The sequence below is a fragment of the Acomys russatus genome, chromosome 17 (assembly GCF_903995435.1).
Source record: "Acomys russatus chromosome 17, mAcoRus1.1, whole genome shotgun sequence".
NCBI classification, from domain to species: domain Eukaryota; kingdom Metazoa; phylum Chordata; class Mammalia; order Rodentia; family Muridae; genus Acomys; species Acomys russatus.
This window is the reverse complement of record NC_067153.1, coordinates 6,165,423-6,185,129: the sequence shown is the minus strand read 5'-3', so window position 1 is coordinate 6,185,129 and position 19,707 is coordinate 6,165,423. Positions and strand designations below refer to the sequence as shown.

At 38.2% G+C, this 19,707-nt stretch overlaps 1 protein-coding gene across 11 annotated transcripts in view; it reads right to left on the bottom strand.

Moving 5' to 3' along the window:
* Positions 1-19,707, bottom strand: part of Rims2 (regulating synaptic membrane exocytosis 2) — a 455,960-nt gene that overhangs the window by 346,958 nt on the left and 89,295 nt on the right. For 6 of the 11 annotated variants that reach the window (XM_051159507.1, XM_051159512.1, XM_051159514.1 and 3 more), the window contains one exon: positions 11,107-11,317. In XM_051159507.1, coding sequence (XP_051015464.1) covers positions 11,107-11,317 — 211 coding nt within the window. Of the gene's footprint in view, positions 1-414; positions 427-11,106; positions 11,318-19,707 lie in introns of all 11 variants that reach the window. The other 5 variants (XM_051159510.1, XM_051159511.1, XM_051159513.1 and 2 more) reach the window with 1 other exon arrangement.

Here is a 19,707-nt window from a genome sequence, read left to right as displayed (position 1 = left end):
ACAAGAAAGCCACCTCAGTGAACTCATTTCCAATGGCAATGTAGTTCGTTGTTACAGACACTGAGCTTAGCTATTAAGCTGGAAACTTTATAAAACCTGAACAATGTAGCACCGACTTTAGGAGAACAGCAAGGCAAAGAAGGCTTATGCCCGAGGAAACTGCTGGGAAATCATGGCAGCAGTGTTCAATTGTAAAGCTTCAGGCCTCCGTAAAATTAGTATTCTCATCTCTAATACAAGGAAATCCAAGTTGTTTTTCAGTAAAACCAGCATGCTTAAATATGCTATACTGTGTAGCAACTATCATGCAATATAAGTAAAATATTTAGAAGGATAAACTTAAATACAGTTATAAAATTAAATTGGCAATACAATAAGAAAGAGTATATTAGACAGAAAGAAAAAGACTCTAACCACTTTGTCCTCCTGGTGTGAATATCCACGAAAGCAAGTTTAAAGACAGAAAAGACAAAACAAAAAAAGAAATAATTAATTCCATACTTAAATAAGAACAGCTTTTAAGAGTTTCTTAGTGAAACAGAAGTACAGAAAATGTTTACACTTTCAATCAATTATAAAATTTCAACTTTATAATTAGGAGGGAAATTTTCCCATTTATTTCATTGAATTCAAGTAAAAGCATGCCAAAGATTAGAATACACTGAGATATAAACAACATAATAAGAGCAATTAAATACCTAAATACTATAAAAGAGAAAAATGCCTTTTTCACAATTAAACCTTAACTAGATACCGAACTAAAAAAAATTGAAAAAAGTTTAGAACTAAAACCTTTACATATAAAAATGATAAAAACATAGCATTGTTGTTTAATTCATCAACTACTATCAAAATTAGACAAAATGAAATATTACATGAATTATGCATATTTGTCTCACAAATTATTTGTTATTAACTTAATTTCCTATAAATTTTACATAAGTGAAAAGAAAAATAAGTCATTAACAAGAAAATAATATGTATTATAATTGGTAATTGTGGGTCATAATCCCAATATTTTAAATGTATAAACAAAACAAATAAGATACATATAGTCAAGAGAACCTTAGTTTCCCATCGAGACTCTCCCTGGATACAGACTTTATTTCCTCCTATATACTGCCAAAAATATCAACATCTCTCTCTGCTTTGCTGCTTTTCTACTCTCTGTAGTCAAGCCACCATAATTTTCTCTTCATTCTGGCCTTTTCCAATCAACTGAAAGGGCCCCCTGTCATTCTACCATAATATCCTCTCAGGCCTAGCTTCTTTTAAAAACAAAAACAAAAATCACAAGGCAATAAAATTCTGCCTCTTTACTTGACGTTTATATTAGTTCTAATTGTCATCTTCAAGAAAACTAAATTTTCTTACAAAGTACTGAATTGCAGGAAGGAGCTTTATCTATATCTATGTGTGTGTGTGTGTGTGTGTGTGTGTGTGTGTGTGTGTGTGTGTATTATGTATATATGTGCATACAGATATACACAATACATACATATATGTATGCACATATGTGTGTGTATGTATGTGTGTATATGTATTATGTATGTACACACACACACACATACACACAGAGCTCAATAAAATATAATTGGGGACCTAGATCTAAGTCCTACAGTTATCTAATATTTTTTAATGATGTTAAAATGATACCGGACTTCGATCTGGGCTGAAAAAAAATGGAAGCAGATTTTCATCTTCCACCATGCACACAACTCAGCTCCAATGGGTAAAGACCTCAGTGTAAGAGCTGAGACCCTGAAACTGCTACAAGAAAAAGAAGGAAATGCACGTCACGTTATAGACACTTACAGGAAGGGGCATTATGAATAAGATTCCAGTAGCACAGGAAAGAAGACCAATAATCAACAAATTGACACTCACTGATCTAGAAAGTTTCTGTACAGCAAAGGGAAGTGTGAAGTGAGTGAGCGGACAGCCCATGAAAGCGGGGGCCATCTTTGGCAGGCACTCACCTGATAGAAGCAAGGTCTAGGATATACAAAGAACTAAAAATAAATAACTAAACATTAAGAAAATATACAACTTTACTAAAAATGGGTGATAGAACAGATTGGAAATCAGTTTTTAATTAGAATTGGTTAGGAAACACACTTTAAAAACTGTTTAACCTCTTTAAACCATCAGGACTAAAAATGCTTCAAGACTCCATCTCACCCCAATGAAAACGACCATCATCAAAAATAAACGCTGGTGTGGAAGTGAAGACAGGAAAGAAGGAGGAGGAGGAAGGAAAAAGGAGGAAGGAAAAAGGAGGAGGAGAGAATGAGGACCTATAGACCGTGGGAATATAAACCAATGCAGCCACTTTGGAAAGCAGTCCAGGTGTTTCTCAAAAACTAGAAACACAACTGCCTGTGACCCAGCTACACCAGTCCTGAGCATACGTGCTCAGAGGATGGCATCTCCCACTACAAAGACACTTGCACATCCGTGTTCAGAGCCACTGTACTCACAAAGGCGAGGAAACAGAGGCAACTGAGACGTCCATCAACAGATGAATGGATGCTAAGGCGGTGCATATCCACACTGTAACGCTGCTCAGTTGTAAATAAAAATGAAATGAACGAAACTCAAAAAAATATGTACATACAGAGTGGGATAACTAAGGCCCAGGAGACAAACACAGTTGCCTTCTCTCATATGCAGATCCTAGCTTCAAGATGTCTGTGTCTTTAACTTGTAGCACATGTAGAAGCCAAAAAACTAGAAAGGGATCTTGGCACACTACAGCTTCCACAATTAATATTGTTTTGTTTTGTTTTGTTTTGTTTTGTTTTGTTTTTCTTTTTTTAGGAGAAGGACGCAAAGGCAAAGGTTGGGTTCAAAAGGATGTGGAGATTAACTGAAATTGGGGTATATTATGTGAAATTCACAAAGAATAAATAAAAAGTTAAAATTAAAAGGGAGGATTAGGGGGAGAGGAAACATTAGAGATCGGAAATAATAACTGATAACTGACATGAAAGTAGCAAGGTGGCATGCTGAGGGTGGGAAGGATCAAGCAGGTATGGAGAAAATAGAGGAGAAGCTATACCAACGAACAAGTATATAGAAAGCCACATGGATGCCTGTGATCACGTAACACAATTTAAAAATATAGTTGGAGGGGTAATTGAATACTTATAGCATTCAAAAAAAGTAAGGACTGGAGTTTAAATGATTAAGTAGGGTTAATGCATGGGGAAGGTGGGTAGTGTGTGGGTTGAGCAAAACTAAAGATGCATTTTTTAAGCCTTATAAAAATATACTAGTTAGTAAGCTAATTCCAAATTTAAGAGTTCAAACAGAAGTATCCTGCACAGGTGGATCATGCCACTGCCAGAAGACTTGGTTTATTAAATAAAAATCATAATTCAAGACATGGTATGCTTCACTACAAGGTATTGCTCAGAGATGCCCCAATGGTCCCCGGAGCGAGATCGGCTATTGCTGTTCCCCTTGCTTACACAACGATACCACATGCTAAGACTCTTCTGCTAAAGACACGACACAGCGTGACTACAGAACGTAGAGAAACCAACCTCAAACTAATCAAAGCGCATCTTTTCCAGCTGGCTATCTCTCCTGGTGCCAGAAGGTGCTACGTAGATGCTAGGGATGAAAACATATCACATGCCTAACCCAGAACTACACCTGCATAGTGCACTACACACTTACTAGGCTAAGTGAGCCCACAGGTGCAACAGTGGCACAGTTGTTATGGGTAACTTAACAGCTCTTGGTTATATTAGAGGGCTACTCCATATAAAGAAAGTTCATGCCTGGCAGTGTAATATTGCTCAAAAGTCCATGTCTTAGGGCCAGGGGAGTGGTCATAGACTCTAGGACAGAACCTGTTATTCTTATTTTGTAAATGGCCATATCATTAAATTGTCTTTTAAATATCTGTTTACAGCTGGAGACTTGGGCTGCTCTCAGTCTTTGTCAAAAAAATCTTTTTTTTTTTTTGCAGTGAACAGCAGTCAACAGAGACACACAAAACTAGTGAGAATAAGAGCGCTCAGCTCTAAATGAAACATCTTTATCAATAACCACCAACACCACTAGCAAGGCTCAGCGAGCACTGTGGAGTAGGTGGCAAAAAGAATTAATAGCTGGCGGATGGGGAAGAGTGCTGTGAAACACAATCTTTTACTTGCACAAGAACTATACAATCAAGCCAGCCAAAATTCTCACAAAGATACAGGAGGCAATCTCTAAGTCTCACCCCTCACTGAAAAGTTATGGGGGGCGCTGGAGAGCTGGCTCAGAGGTTAAGAACATTGCCTGCTCTTCCAAAGGTCCTGAGTTCGATTCCCAACAACCACATGGTGGCTCACGACCATCTACAATGAGATCTGGTACCCTCTTCTAGCATGCAAGCATGATACTGTATACATAATAAATAATTTTTAAAAGAGTTATTGGCAATTGGGAGCTGCTGGGGAAGAAGAAATTTTTTATATAATGAGTCCCCACTAGTATATTTCCTAAGCTCTAGCAGATGAACCCACACCTTTTAATTTTTGAGAGAGCCTGGTTGTGGGTCATCTGAGGAGAAGCAGGGACGATGAGGACAAATATATGATCAAGAGTCACTGTATAAATATATTAAATTCTCTAGGATACATATTATTAAAATTAAATGTTTAAAAATAATGATGGTGTGTATCCCAAAAGAGTATGCCAATGACATGTACACAATACTTTTCTTCCATCCACTCACTCAGCAGTAAATACACTGACCTATTACATGCCAAGTACATAGAAACACACACTTGAGTAGTCAAGGTGAATTAAAGAGATGCAATCAATTAACAACAAAATTTGAAAATACTAGATTAGAGATCTGTATAATCCAGTGTGTCACAAAGGATTCACACAAAATTCCCAAGAAGGACCACAAAGGAGATGATGCTTTCATTGACAAAAACAAGTAATTGTTCGTCAAGTAGGTCAGGATGTTAGAGTCGGGTCTAGAGGGAAGAATATTCCAGACAGCAGTAGAAGAATGAGCCGAAGCATAGCAGGCAGACGGAAATAGTTTGAGGGAAGTGTTCATAGTGTGGCTAGTTTGGGACATAGAGAACCAAGTGAAGTGCTCCTCAAGTTCTTTGGGGGACAGACCATGAGACGCTTGGTGTGATAGAAACTTAAGTTGCTGGAGAGCTAAGGAACGGCTATCACAGTGTGCACATTTGAGAGGCCAGGACTCAAGCAGACAGACCAGTTAGGAGGCCAGAAACGAACGAGAGTCTAGAGAGCCACCATACAGTCAGTCAGTCGCTCACACATGGAGAAACAAACCTCGTGGGGAAAGAGAGCGAAATAAATCAAATCTGAGACCTGGCTAAGAGAAATGACTTAGGTAACAGCGTGTAGTGATACTATTTTAAAAAGTTAAAATTTTCAGGAGAAAATGTGAGGAGTCATCCTCCGGCAACAGGAGGGACACAGGAATTCTAGTCAGGAATACAGAAGAATAATTATGAAAACATCATGAGCTGGGCACGGTGGCATTCAGCTTTAATCCCAGCACTCAGGAGGCAGAGACAAGTGGGTCTCTGAGTTCGAGGCCAGCCTGGTCTACAAAGTGAGTCAAAGTGAGTCCTGGATGGCCAGAGCTCTGTAACACAGAGAAACCTTGTCTTGAAAAAACAAGACAAAAAAATAATAATAATAATAATTTCAAAAGACTACAATGTCTTCATGCTTTTTATGGATATTAATTATTTTAATTTAAGACAAGTTAAAAATAAGTATTGTTAATATGTTTAAAGTATGATATCATTGTTCATTTGTTTGAGGCTGAAATTAAACTATCTTAATGGGAGTATCTTAATTATCATATGGCCTCTATGATAATTACAATGTCTAGTGAGAAATACATTAGGAACTGAGGAGCTCAATTTATCCCAGAGTTTAAGAGCAAGCACATAGAAGACGCAGTTTTCAAATGCAGACATGACCATAACTTGTCCTACTACGCAACCAGGAGTTTTTCTCTTTAAGGGTTAGAAGTTTATTCAGAGAATTACTGAGGCTTCTTGGTTAGTTTCTAAACTGTTGAAGCGGTAGAAATACTTGGCTTTATTTCATTTAGTAGAAATACATGTATCAGATATTTCAAGAACTGGATGAGTAAGAGAGCACAAATCTTGATGTCGTAAGAGAGTAAACGCAGAAGAAACCTTAGAAGCCATTTTGATTAATTCCCTTATTTTACAGATTATTTTTAAAACCTATAAAATTAAGTGTCCCATCTTAAGTTGTTCAATTTAAGCTAATCAATGTAATTCTGAAATTATCACAGTTAGAATAATCAAGTAGATAGAAATTAATTAGAAATATGGCAATCAATTTTTCCTACCAAAAGATAAAAGAAACAAGTTAAAGCTGTCACACTGAAGCTTAAGATAATCCTTATTATAAATTGCCCTTAATGTCTTTCCAATTCAATGTCTTTCACAATTAAATTGTTATAAAATACTGTTTCCTAATCTTTTCATGCGATTAAAATCATATGCAATTTTTGCTTGTTAAGGAAAAACCGTGTAAAGAGAAATTACCCAGAAGCTGAGCTTGTATCACAGCTTGAGTTGGCCTGTGCATGTGACTAGCAAACCTTTTGTTATGTCTGTGTCCTCAGTGTACCTCAGGAGACATAACTAACTGCGAAGGATGGCTCCACATGAAAGAGCATCAAGGGGCTGGAGAGATGGCTTAGTGGTTAAGAGCACTGGCTGCTCTTCTAGAGGACCCAGGTTCAATTCCCAGCACCCACATGGTAGCTCACAACTGTCTGTAACTCAAGTTTCAGTGGATCCAGCTCCCTCACACAGATATTCATGTATGCCAAATGTCCATAAAAGTAAATAAATAAAAATTTAAAAAATAAAAAAGATTTCTATTTAAAAAAAAAAAGAGCATCAAAATTAAAATAAACAGTTATTTTACTGTGTTGTATTGGGAGATTACAAAAAAAATTTTAATAGCTTTATAACTAAATATTGAGCTATAAAATATTTGTGTTCTCTATAAGGACTGTCTGACAAGATTCACTGCTTGATGCTCTGAGCCTAGGATAAGTCAAAGAAATGCACCCAGGACCTGCGGAGAGCGGACGCCTCCCAAAACATGATGCAGCTGAGCATTTACAAAACAAAACTTGAAAACAAAGGTTCAACCTTGTTATCGTTAATCAGTCAAAGAATGATTCTATATAAATTAAGATGTTCATATTACAGCTCTCTTACCTGAATGAAAATTTAGACATATCAATAGAGAAACCCAGGGGCATCTCGCCTGAACTAAAATCTAAATTGCTTTTTCATGTTTTACTTTGCTGCCACCCTAAGATGAGGTAGGGGTAGGAGTAAGGGTAGGGGTAAAGGCAGGAGGGTGGAGGGGGGGGGAAGGGAGGAGGGAGGGAGGGGGCAGGGAGGGGGCAGTGAGAAGCATCCTGCCTCTGGCCTCTTTCTTCCTTAATAAACCTTCTCATGCAGCCAAACTATAGACACTTACATTTGTTCTCAATATAGCATAGTTTCATGAAGCATTTCAATATTTTACTGTACCTAATTGATTAAGTTTTGTTCAGTGAGAAGCTACCATGCCTTAGAAACTGAGATATCTATTTTCAAGCAATTGAGCTATCATTAAAAGTCACCAGATACTTCTGTTTCTAGTCTTAGTTAGTAACAAGGATCAGATTTTTCCCTTCTGCCTCAACAAGAAGCAGAAAAGCCTGGAAGAATCCCTGTGTTATAGTTTGCTCTTTTGGATTAGAATCACATAAGCTGTCTGCAGTCCTGTTTTGCTTTCCTTGAGCCGTGGTCTTTTCATGTAGCCCAGGCTAGGCTCAAATGTACAGTCATCCCGCCTTGGCCTTTCCAATAGTTCAACTTACACAGTGTTCCTCCACATCTGACTGAAAGGATGTCTTTGTCAATGGCTGGCAGTGAAAGAACGGACTCAGGGAGCAGGGTAAGTGTCTGTGGAGCGCTCCGCCATAAATGGGACGACCACTCACGCTCCCTCTGCGCATGCTCAGAGCTCTGAGGAAGCAAAAGTGTAAGACTGTGAGAGCCAAAGGCTGGAGAGCGCTGGAGTGAAACTGGATTTCTGTTTGGTTGGTTGGTTGGTTGGTTTGGTTTTTCGAGACAGGGTTTCTCTGTGTAGCCTTGACTGTCCTAGACTCACTTTGTGGACCAGGCTGGCCTCAAACTCGCATTCATTCCCCTGCCTCTGCCTCCGAGTACTGGGATTAAAGGCGTGCGCCACCACACCCGGCCTGAAACATGATTTCTGAATATGACAAGACATTTGCACACTCACAGCAGCTGTGGTGTTTTGTACAAGACCCACACAAAGTCAGCCTAGTGAATATCCCAGAGGCTCCTAGCCCTTGCTGAGGAGTTACTGACCTTTGATGACTGTTAGGAGAGAAAAGGTGTTTTTCCTACAGGTTTAGCCCCTTGTAATGTACCGTGTCCCATTGGAGGGCCACACCTTATGTGCATACGGGCAGCACAAAGTACACTCAGTGGGTTATTTGAAAGAATGAGAGAGGAAAGGAGAGAGAATGAAATAGAGACTGGAGAGAATTGGAGGGGAGTAAATATGATCAAAATACATGCATGCACATATGAAATTTCAAGTAAGAAATTTAAATGTAATTTTCTATTGTTTTTTGAGAAAGGGTTTCTCTGTGTAGCCTTAGCTGCCCTGGACTAACTTTGTAGACCAGGTTGGCCTCGAACTCACAGAGATCTGCCTCCCACGTGTGGGAGGTGTGCGCCACCACAGCCTGACAAATGCTGTATTATTTAAAGGTGACTAAAATAAAGCAACAAAGGACAATGTTAGAAAAGATAACCTACGAGATGAGCTCTATATACCTCAGGCCTACTGCTGTTCAAGAATTTCCACAAAGCAAGACAGTAAGAGGAAGTGTTTGGTAGACGCTGAAGACAAACTCAAGACTGAGAGAAAGGCTGGTGGAAAATTTTTGTAGATATTTTTAATTCAAGAAAAATGAAAAAAAATATATTAAATTGGACTTTGAAGGAGGCCACTAAAACAGAGGCTGCAAGGAAATAGGAACATATGATCCCTACATCTGAGAAGAAAAAGACATTAAGATGTTAATTTCCTCTTAAGAGCTACAAAATTCAACCAACGGAAGCAGAAGAAACAATAAGAATCAAGGTGTAATTTAGCAACAAAGAAAATTCAACTAAAAAAGTTGGTTCTTTAGATCAATAAAATTATCAAATACGTAGCCAAATTCAACAGAAAGAGAAGACCTAATTACCAAAATCAGAAATGATGTAGCACCCGCACTGGTTCTATGCATACTCAAAAATAATGGAATACTGTGAAGATCTTTACATCAAGAAGTTCAATTATTTATGTGAAGCTGGGCAAGTTTTTTGAGAGATATAATTATGAAAACTTACGCAAACAAAAAATAACCATGAATCTACTTAAAAGTTGAAAAAATACTTTAAAACCTTCCCAGTAAATAAAACTTCATGTCCAGGTAACTTTACAGATAAAATATAACAAATATTTTTAGTAATTAAAATAATAAAATAGGCAGGTGTCTTGGAACGACAAGAGTCACACAACTCACTTGCTCTGCACATGAGTCAGCATCAAAAGCGAGGCAACATCAGCTCTACACAAACTCTTCTGTGACAGAAAGAGAGTCTAACCCTTTCCACTAGGCCAGTGAGATACCAAGTACAAAATCAAGGAAAGACATTTGCAAACCAAACTCATTAATATATAAAATGAATTACCTATCATGACCAAATGGAGTTTGTTCCAAGAATAGAGTTGGTTTCAATATGCATCACCATATTTTAAAAAGGAAAAACAAAAATTAATGTCAGTAGATGGCCAAAAGCATTTGTCAAAGTCCAATGCCTATTTAAGATCTTAAAAAAAAGAATTCTTAGCAAATTTGTAATTGATGGCACCTATAAAAAAAAATTATAGGTAACATTATACCTATATTGAAAGACTGACTACATTCCTTTAAGACTGAGGATGTTCCTCTGTCTTAGACCTAGGGGAGGGGAATAAGGTGAAAGTGGGAGGGAGGGAGGAACTGGAGGATAAAAGTGATGGGATAACAATTGAATTAATTAATTTAATTAATTAATTTTTTAAAAAGACTAAGGATGTTTGCTTATATCAGTCTTATATAAAATAGTACCCATGCAACAATTCATATATACGTATATACACACTCATGCACTCATACATGCACACACACATGTGTACATACATGAACACACATACACACACATACATGCACGCACAAACCATCACCAAATAACCCAATAAAGGATTGGTTCTGGGCAAACAAAGCATTGAGAGAAAAATACAGGAAGAAAATGAAGACATGAAATCACACAGGAGAACTAGTTTTCACAATTATTCTCAAATAATTGTGCATAAAGATTAACTCTGTATGTAAGAACTAAGTAACTAGTTTTGTGATAAGATATTAATTAGAAAATAAATTCAAAAGAACTTGGTGAAAAGAACATTTATCATAGTGGTTTTGGTAATCGAGCAAAGTATTCTATGAGTGAATAAAGCCTAACAAGAGATCTTCAAGTTTCATAGCTGAATGCTATTTCCTAAGTATGAACACAGAAACAAAGACAAGTCCAGCTTCCAAAGCCATAAAAGAAAAAACAAATCTCAGACCTGGAATGGGCCGGTTTAAAACGTCCAAGGGAAAAAAATAATCTACAAAGTTTGTGAAAGCATGGCAGTAATAGAGAAAGCTGTTCCGGAACTCTGACACTGTCAGCTGTGCTGCTCGAAGAACAATCCTAGCCTCTCTGGCTCAGAGGTTTGGTACCCATTTAAAGATCATATTTATCTCAAATGTGTTCACGGTGAGTGGCAGGCAAAGGCCCTATGACTCTAACCAAATCATAAGCTGGAAACTGATTTATCTAATAGGAGAACTACACGGGGGTTTGTTGTTGGTTAATCTGGGAAGTAATCTGAGTTATCTGTTCCACCGTGTTCGCAGTGAGCTTAAGCACTAGAAACAGCTCGTGCCCGGTGCTGTACCTTGTTTGAGCGCAGTGACACCCGACCTCCACAGCGAGCGCAGAACTTTGTTTGGCAATATGAACAGTTATGGCCACACCCATCTGCAAACTTTGTCTTGTGGCAGATCCCACAGGTCGGAGCATCGCCCTTCTGTTCCTGCTGCTGTTGGGATTCTTCCCCCATCTTCTTTACTTGTTCCTTGTACATTTCAAATTGCTGATGTAGCTTTCTGCAGAAAAAGAAAAGGGTTTTCAAGACTGGTTTTCTAATGACCGAAAAAAAATCACAATCTGTGGACATAATTTTATATTTACCAAAATATACAGGATGAAAATAAAACAGTATAAAGTTTACTGTTATAACTATAGAATAATATCTCGTTCACACGGCATATTATATTATAAAAGTGTTGAAATTAGTCCTTTGAAATATGTATTAATTATAAAAGCAACTGATTGTATGTGTGGACCATTTCCTTGACTACTAAGCTAAACTTCTACCTACTAATATTTTTCAACAGTTTAGCTTCAGAAATACAGGAAGCCAGCAATTTACACAAAGAAGACCTAACTTATTATCTTAAATCTCAGCTGGAGTTAACAAAAGAATCTACACAGAGATAAAATGTGTCTATGTCATAGTCAGAACACAACTTAACTGTAAAAAGAAAATACTGTGAAATAGTATCAGCCTAACAAATGGAGTTTGTGCAAATAGAAGTAAAGCCAAGTACACTTTAGAATTGAACACTAGTGCCTGGGGAGCTGCCTCAGCAGTTAAGAACGCTTGCTACTCTGAGAGAATCAGAGCTTGGTTCCAAGACCCCACACTGGGTAGCTCAGAATGGCCTGTAACTCCAGCCCAGGAACTCTGATACCTTCTCCTGACCTCTTGGACACAAACACACTTGCTCATACTCACACACACACATGCACACGCACACACACACAAATAAATAAGAATAAAATTAATCAAAAAGAAAACTAGGTTAAGAGAAAAGACATCTAGAAAGTTGTTTTTTTACTATTATTATACTTTTCTATTGTATTTATGAAGACAATTTTGTGTTTAATAACTATAACTTAAGGTTTAGAAAACTGAAAACGACAAAAGAATGATAACCTACAAAACCATAACTTATTTCAGCCCATCAGAAGGGAAGTTATCAGGCAAACAATCTAAATCCAAAGAACACCAAATCTAATTGGTTCATCCTTGGCAATAACATAAAAGTAGTACCAAAGTAATGGACAAAGGGAAATTTTAAAAAATGATTTTGTGGGTTGTTTGTTTATGAAACAGCAGCCTCATGTATCCAAGGACGGCCGCGAACTTGGTACATATCAAAGATGACCTGGGCTTCTGACCCTCCCGCTTCCCGTCTCCAGCGCTGCGACTACAGGCACACACAACCACCCCCATGCTGCCCGGCTCCGCAGAGTGAAGCTAAGGCTTCGCACATCCTGTGTAAACGCTCATCTAAGAAGCTACATCTCCAGACAGATCAGTTAAAACTTTATAAAGTGTACAATGGCAAGACTGAGCTAGCATGACAGCTTCAAACAACCAAAGACCTAGACTCAAAGAAAGCTGATAATCACAAGTACATCCCCACAACCCTCCACAATGCTCCAGAAGACTTGAAAGCACAGCCCAGAAAAATAAACTCCTACTTTTGGGGGGGGGGTACCTATGTGCAGGCATTTAAAGGTAATCTATAGCTACTGAGATACAGATATCATTTCCTGACCTTGCTAAAACAGGTAAAGTCTTATTTAAGCTTTTACCACTTATGATAAAGGCAACAAGCCATGATAGCTAAGGGCAAGTTTTAAGAAGAAAACCTTTATCCACAGTGCAGAAAAAAAATCTTGGCTCCAGGACCCTACCCAAACATAAACAAAACATCGTTTATCTTTAAAACACAGGACGAAGCTCCTGCCCTCAGACTAGATACAGAACTGAAGGTCAAAGTAAACTTGTTTCCATGGGTGGGAGAGAGAAAGCACTCATAAGGTCATCTATTCTCAAGACCCAGGTGACTAGGACCTGTCAAAGTTGGACAATGGAAAACATACACAGAACACCTATTTTCTACAAAGCAGTCAACAGATAATAAGCACCAGTGCCAAATGCTTGCAAAGGCATGAGTGCATGGGGAGAGAGAGATGCAGCCCCACGCGGGGGAAAGTGTGTGAGGGCAGCAAAAACACTGAGGCAACTTCCAGTACTCCAGAATCCAGCATAGTAAGTGCATGCAAAAGCAGCTCACGTCCTCTGAGGAATTTTATGACCATGTTGCCCTAAAGACAATGGTGGCATTATCAAAATCAAAACCAATCTGAATTCTTGTTTAGCTTGATGTTTCACTTCTTAACAACAGCCTGTTGGAAAGGGTACGCCCACTTTGAAATATAAATATAACTCCAAGACATAGCACAAAGAGGTGAACACAGAGAATCAAGTGGCCTGTTGCAAGAAGCATAACAGCCTCAGAAATGACATCGTTTTGGGAAGGAGTGTGGCTGGAACATGGGAGGAATGAGGGGGGAAGAGAGAATGATCTACTTTAATTAATGTTTAATTATTATGATAAAGAATATATTTAAATAGGTGCACATCATTCATGAACAAATGGTTATCTTATGTATAACAGATAATGTTCTCTTATCGAAAGAAACAAGAAAGACTCCACAGTAGGCTGCCTCTAAGAATCTCTTCAGCACTAAGGAAGGATACATAGATTGGAAAGTAAGGCTTTCACGGAAAGAAGATATTCCATGCCAGGGAAACCTACAAAGCAAAGATCAGAAATCCCTTATATCTGATAAACTACTATGTTGAAAATACAAAGCTCTTCTAATGAATTCATCAAGAATGGATGTGAATTCTAAATACGCATCACACAACACTGAAACAGCAAAACACATGAGGCAAATATTAGGAGACGGCTAATGAACAGTAGCTAGGAGTAATGGACTCCACGAGCTCGCTGCCAACAACGTACAGAGCATATAAACAGAAAACCAATATGGGAATAAAGGTCTTCAAGTTCACATTAGATCAAGTGAGACTAAAACAAGTATTATTTCTACAAAAGAAATACAGAATATACATTCATCTCAAGAGTGTGCATGCACAACAGTGCAGGGCAATCCACACGGTCAACTACAAAGCAAGGCACAGCAAGTTTAAGAAAACTGGAACCACATAAAATGTTTGTTTGGGTTGTAAGATATGAAATACAAAACAATATAACAGATTTTGGAAAGTTAACAAATATGTGAAAATGAAATAACACGTTCATTGTTGACTCATTGTTCATTGTTATAAAAAAGAAAACACTCTGATAATGACCTACAAAGTCTGGAATCGACAGTCACCTGCCAAAATACAAAGCTTCAACCAATGGTGAACTCCACATAAAGGTACTTTCATGAAATTATAATATAACCTAGGTATACAGTAGACTACATTGTTTGGGTTTGTGTCATTATGCTGTATACTTGTAGAGTGATGAAGTCATGGAATCATAACTATCCCCACTGTTAAGTGACATACAACTGTTTAAGAAACAAGTCAACATCCTTAATCCCAGGTGTTATATACTATTTCTTTTGTCTCCTCCTAAAGTGATTCTTTCTCTTAAACCTTTACACACATAATGCATCCCATGACATGTTCTTTCTGGCTTAGATGCATCTTTCTCTCTCTAGTCCTATATCTCTCTATGTATCTTCTATCTATCTATCTATCTATCTGCCTGCCTGCCTGCCTACCTACCTCTGTAGATAGCCCAAGCTAACGAAGAACTCAAGATCTTCCTTCTCAGACTCACAAGAGAGGATCACAGGTGTGTGCTACCATGCCTAACAGAACAAAGTCTCTCCAGCCTGAAATCATGCCTGAGCCACAGCAGTGAGAGCATCGAAGCCTAACCACTAGAACCAAAACACTAGCATTTTACTGGCTTCTGATGAAGTTCATCCAAGTGGACTGTCACTCATATCAAGTGCTGTGGATTTGACTTTCTCTGTTTCCTGGTATTTTAAGGAATGCCATAGATAGCTTTCACATAACTCTTTATAAGCTTAAACACAGCAAACTCTTCTCCAAGTCTGTGGTCTAATTAATGTTGTACTATGAAGTAGTCAATATGTCAATTTCTTCCCGCAACACTGGGATTTTACTGGTGGAGGGGGCACATGTATGTGCACACATACATATGTATGTACACTTGGCTGTGTTAATCACAAAAAAAAAAAAACCTCCAATCTCTGCTAAATAGCCTTATAATTTTACTTCTCCCATCTAAGCTTTTAATCGATCTGAAGTTTATTTTTATATGTGATGTGGAGCAGAGATTTAATCTCGGTGTTCTTTATATAGAGATTCTGTTTCCCCATCATCATTTATTAAGTAGTGAAGCCCTCTTCCACCAATTTGTGATATCAGTCTATCATACATTAAGTCCATAATTACATAGATGCACACTGTGCCCTATTTCATTGGCAGTGGTGTCTACTCCTACCCCAGAACAGCACTGTCAAAACCACACTTGCAATACAGTGAAAGGTCCAATAGGTCTTATATATATGAGTTTAAATATATAACCTCTGGAAAGGTAGATCAGAGGTCACCACACCTTTCTACAAAGAGCTGCATAATATTTTAGGTGTTGGGCCACAGAGTCTAAGTCACCGTTTCTCAGCTCATCACTGGGATGTGAAGGCAGCCATAAATAATGTACAAACAATGACCTGGGACAGATTCTTCTGAAACTTTATGCACAGCCCATAGTTAGCAAATCCCTGGTATAAATACAAACAGTTGAAGATATGATATTCTATAAAGAACTATTTTACAAACAAATATTTATGACATATACAATAATTCATCAATTTTGAAGTGTTGATGTTTTATAATTTCATAAAAGCTTTCTAATCCAAATTTTTGTGTATGTTCTGTATCGATTTTCATCACTAAAGAACTCAATAAACTCAGTATTTTCTAAGGAAAATGTTACTGTGTGAATTAACAGAGCTTTCTATTTGTATTTACTGCTATTCCTGATAATCTTATCCCCAGCCTCATAGCTCTAGTGTTATTTTACACATTTTGATGTTTTTTATTTTGTTTTGTCATTTTTGAGACAAGGTTTCTCTGTGTAGCCTTGGCTGTCCAGGACTTGCTTTGTAGAACAGGCTGGCCTTGAACTCACAGAGACCCACCTGCCCCTGCCTCCAAGCGCCGCCACCACCCAGCCTTATTTTTAAGTTTGAGGCAGATTTTTAAGTTCTCCGCAAAGTAACCATTTACACTACTACTTTAAAAGTCATCTGTGAAAGGGTTGTTCAGGAAAGCTCAATGCTTTCCGTTATAAAGCCATAGCTTTTCACATTCTACTCTGATGGTGAGTTTGTTTCCTCCCCTTTTCACAGGTTCATCATATCATCTTTATAGATACAGTCATCCAAACTTCAAATTATTTTTGAGATAGTTTTTAGATGATGTGTTTATGTTATAATTGGGATTAGAACTATTTACCAAAAGGATCTCGCAATAAATGCTTGGTCCTTAGCTGAGGAAATGTTTGTGGAGGTTATCCAAATGTTGGGAGGTAGGACCTAGCTGAAGGATTCTGGCCTCGAGGGGTAGATCCAAAGCAGGGCTTCTCAGCCTTTGGGGTTGCAGATCAGATACCCTGCATATCAGATATTTACAATACAATTCATAACAGTAGCAAAATTACAGCTATGAAGTAACAACAAAGTAATTTTATGGCTGGGGGGGGTGGGTGTTACCACAACAAGAGGAACTGTATTTAAGGGTTGCAGTATTAGGAAGACTGAGAACCACTGTCCTAAAAGTTATTGAGGTATCTTCTTCCTGGCCTCCTCCTCCTCCTCCTCCTCTCTCTCTCTCTCCCTACAGCCCCTGCACCACCCATCTGTCCACAATGACTTATGTAACCGCTGCCATATGTTTCCCCAGCTATGTTCTCCTCAAGTGATGAAGGATCCAAGCAACCAAGGACTAAACAAACCTTCTGAAACCATGAACAAATAAATATTTCCTCCCTTAGGTTGTTTCTGTCTAGTAAATGTGACAGCTTTCTTTTATTTTTTCAAGCAGTATATTGTAGTTCAAAATTTAAAAATGAGAGCTCTTTGCTAGATCAATTTATAAAGACTCAAATTAGAACACCTCGTCTGTATTATAGAGATGACTTGAAGAGGGAGCGGAAAAATCTATACACCCGAGTGTACGTTACTTTGGTGTGGTTTCCCCCACAGGCTCATATGTTTGAATACCTGGGCCCTAGTTGATGAGACTGTTAAAGACCGATTAGGTGTAACCTAATTGGAGGAGCTGTGTCACAGGTGAGATCTGAGGCTTCAAAAGCCTCCTGCCATCCTCAGTTCACTCTGTTTCTTGCTTGTGGATTGAGATGTGAGCTCTCACTGCCACCATGGTTTCACTTGGCCACATGGACTCCAGCCCTCTGAAACTGTAAGCCCAATTAAACGCTTTCTTTTATGAGTTGCCTTACTCATGATGTTTTGTCACAGCACACATCTAGCTTTGTAACTGTTTTTGAAATGAACATGAAAAATATGTCAGCTTCTTTGTTCTTCTCTGTTGAAATGATCTATTGGTAATTTTCCTTCCATAACATACTGCAATGCTTTTATCCACTTCCATAAAAATCACAGTGGGCTTGTTAAAAACTCAGCATTATATTTATAGATTAGTTTTAGGACAACTGACAGCTTTGCCATACTAAGTCTTCCTACTCACACAGTGATTCTACTTATTGCTGATCCTCAAAAATGACAATGGGTTTACCACTAATATTTTAGCCCAAACTGTTCTGCTTTAATTTATAATCAGCTACTGGGAAGTCCGTGGGCTAGCCGATGTTTCAGTTTTAATGATCTCCTTCCTAGTTCATTGTATTTATTTCAAGATGACATCTATAGACTCCACTTGTCAAAAAGAACTATATAGCAAATTATTGTCATATTCAACAATATAGTTACAGAAAAAAGTAAACGAATGTTCCCCAACAATTCCACAAAACTAACGGAACTATGATGCTTTCCACTCTGACTTTCAGTGTTCTTATAGCACTTCAATATTAGGTACTTCTTTAGAAATAGATTTCTTAGCCTCAGTGATTAGGTCAAGCCTCTCCATTAGATATTTTTAAAGCATAATAGCATATTGCATTTATCACAACTGTACTTTTTGTTCATTACATGACTTTCCGATTAACCCCTACTTGTGTCATAAAAGGGAGGAATCCATGAAGGATTTGTTTTTGCTTTCAGTTTTACTTCAGCATTTAGCTTAATATATGTCCCATAGCCAATTCCTCAAAAAATGCTTACTAAACACTTGAATGAATGATAAGTAGCATTGCATGTAACCTATTTGGTACATGAAGCAAAACAGATAAACTTCAACATAACCTAGGTATTGTCATAGATGTACAGATAGATACTGGGCACATCGTGTAAACAAGCTAAGTCAATTGAAACACCTGTGAAAGAAAGTGTATGAAAAACTGGCTCTAGCAGACAGGTATTAATTGTCAATAGTATTAGCATGACTTCACGAAGAGAAACATTTTTTCAGTTTTTAAACATCCTGTTCTTAGAAAGTGGATATGGTAGGCATCAACTGAGAAATGAATCTCAACCTGGGGTTTTTCACATGCAAAGTATAAAAGCAGGTGAAATTCAGGTTGAGAGAATTTGCATTTGGAATAATAAATCCTTCTGGAAACAATAAAAAACAGAAAAGCCCAGGCTGCAAAGGCAACTTAGAAGACAATGTCTCTAATTCTATGCTTAGGATTATTTCCTATATTATCACAAAGCTAACCTCATTTTTTGGCATCACAGTAAGCCAGTGGGAAAATATTTTATAAAATGATCTCACTTGAATCAGGAGATAGATAGACAGACAGACAGACAGACAGATTCTGAATTTTTTTAATGACTAGACTGGCCCAAGACAGCACCCACGTGAAGCCCAGAGATTCCCCAGAATCACTCCCCTTTACCAGCTTGGCCTCCTACCATGCACCCCTTTGCACTGCAGCAGTCTAGGACTGCCTGGAGTATAAGCCCAAAGTTACATTGAGAACTTCTGGTAGGAATTCCCAGAGCTAGCGTCCCCATCCCACCACTTCGACTCTGTCAGCAAACATCAACTACTGAGTCCCAAGACCTGGACATATGGAACAAAACAGAGCCCTACTCAAGACATTCCAGAGTCAGTCCTGTCTGCTAGCCTACCACTCAGCCCTCCCACTCCACCTATACGGGACTAATTCAGCTCTGAAGCCAGAGTTCCAACTCCAACATCAGCCACCCGAGGAATCTACTAGGGAACTACACCAACCTAGGTATAGAGTCTAAACCTTGAAACCCAAATGGCCCCAAGACTAAAAACCAAGTATCATCCAGCTGGTCCACACAAACTGACAGACTGAAGAAAGAAAAAACAGATGCCCAAACAGCCACCAAACAGACATCAGGTACAACTAATACCCAGTCATCAGGAATGGGTTACAACTTTTTGAGCTGTTGGCCAAAGGTGTCCTACAGA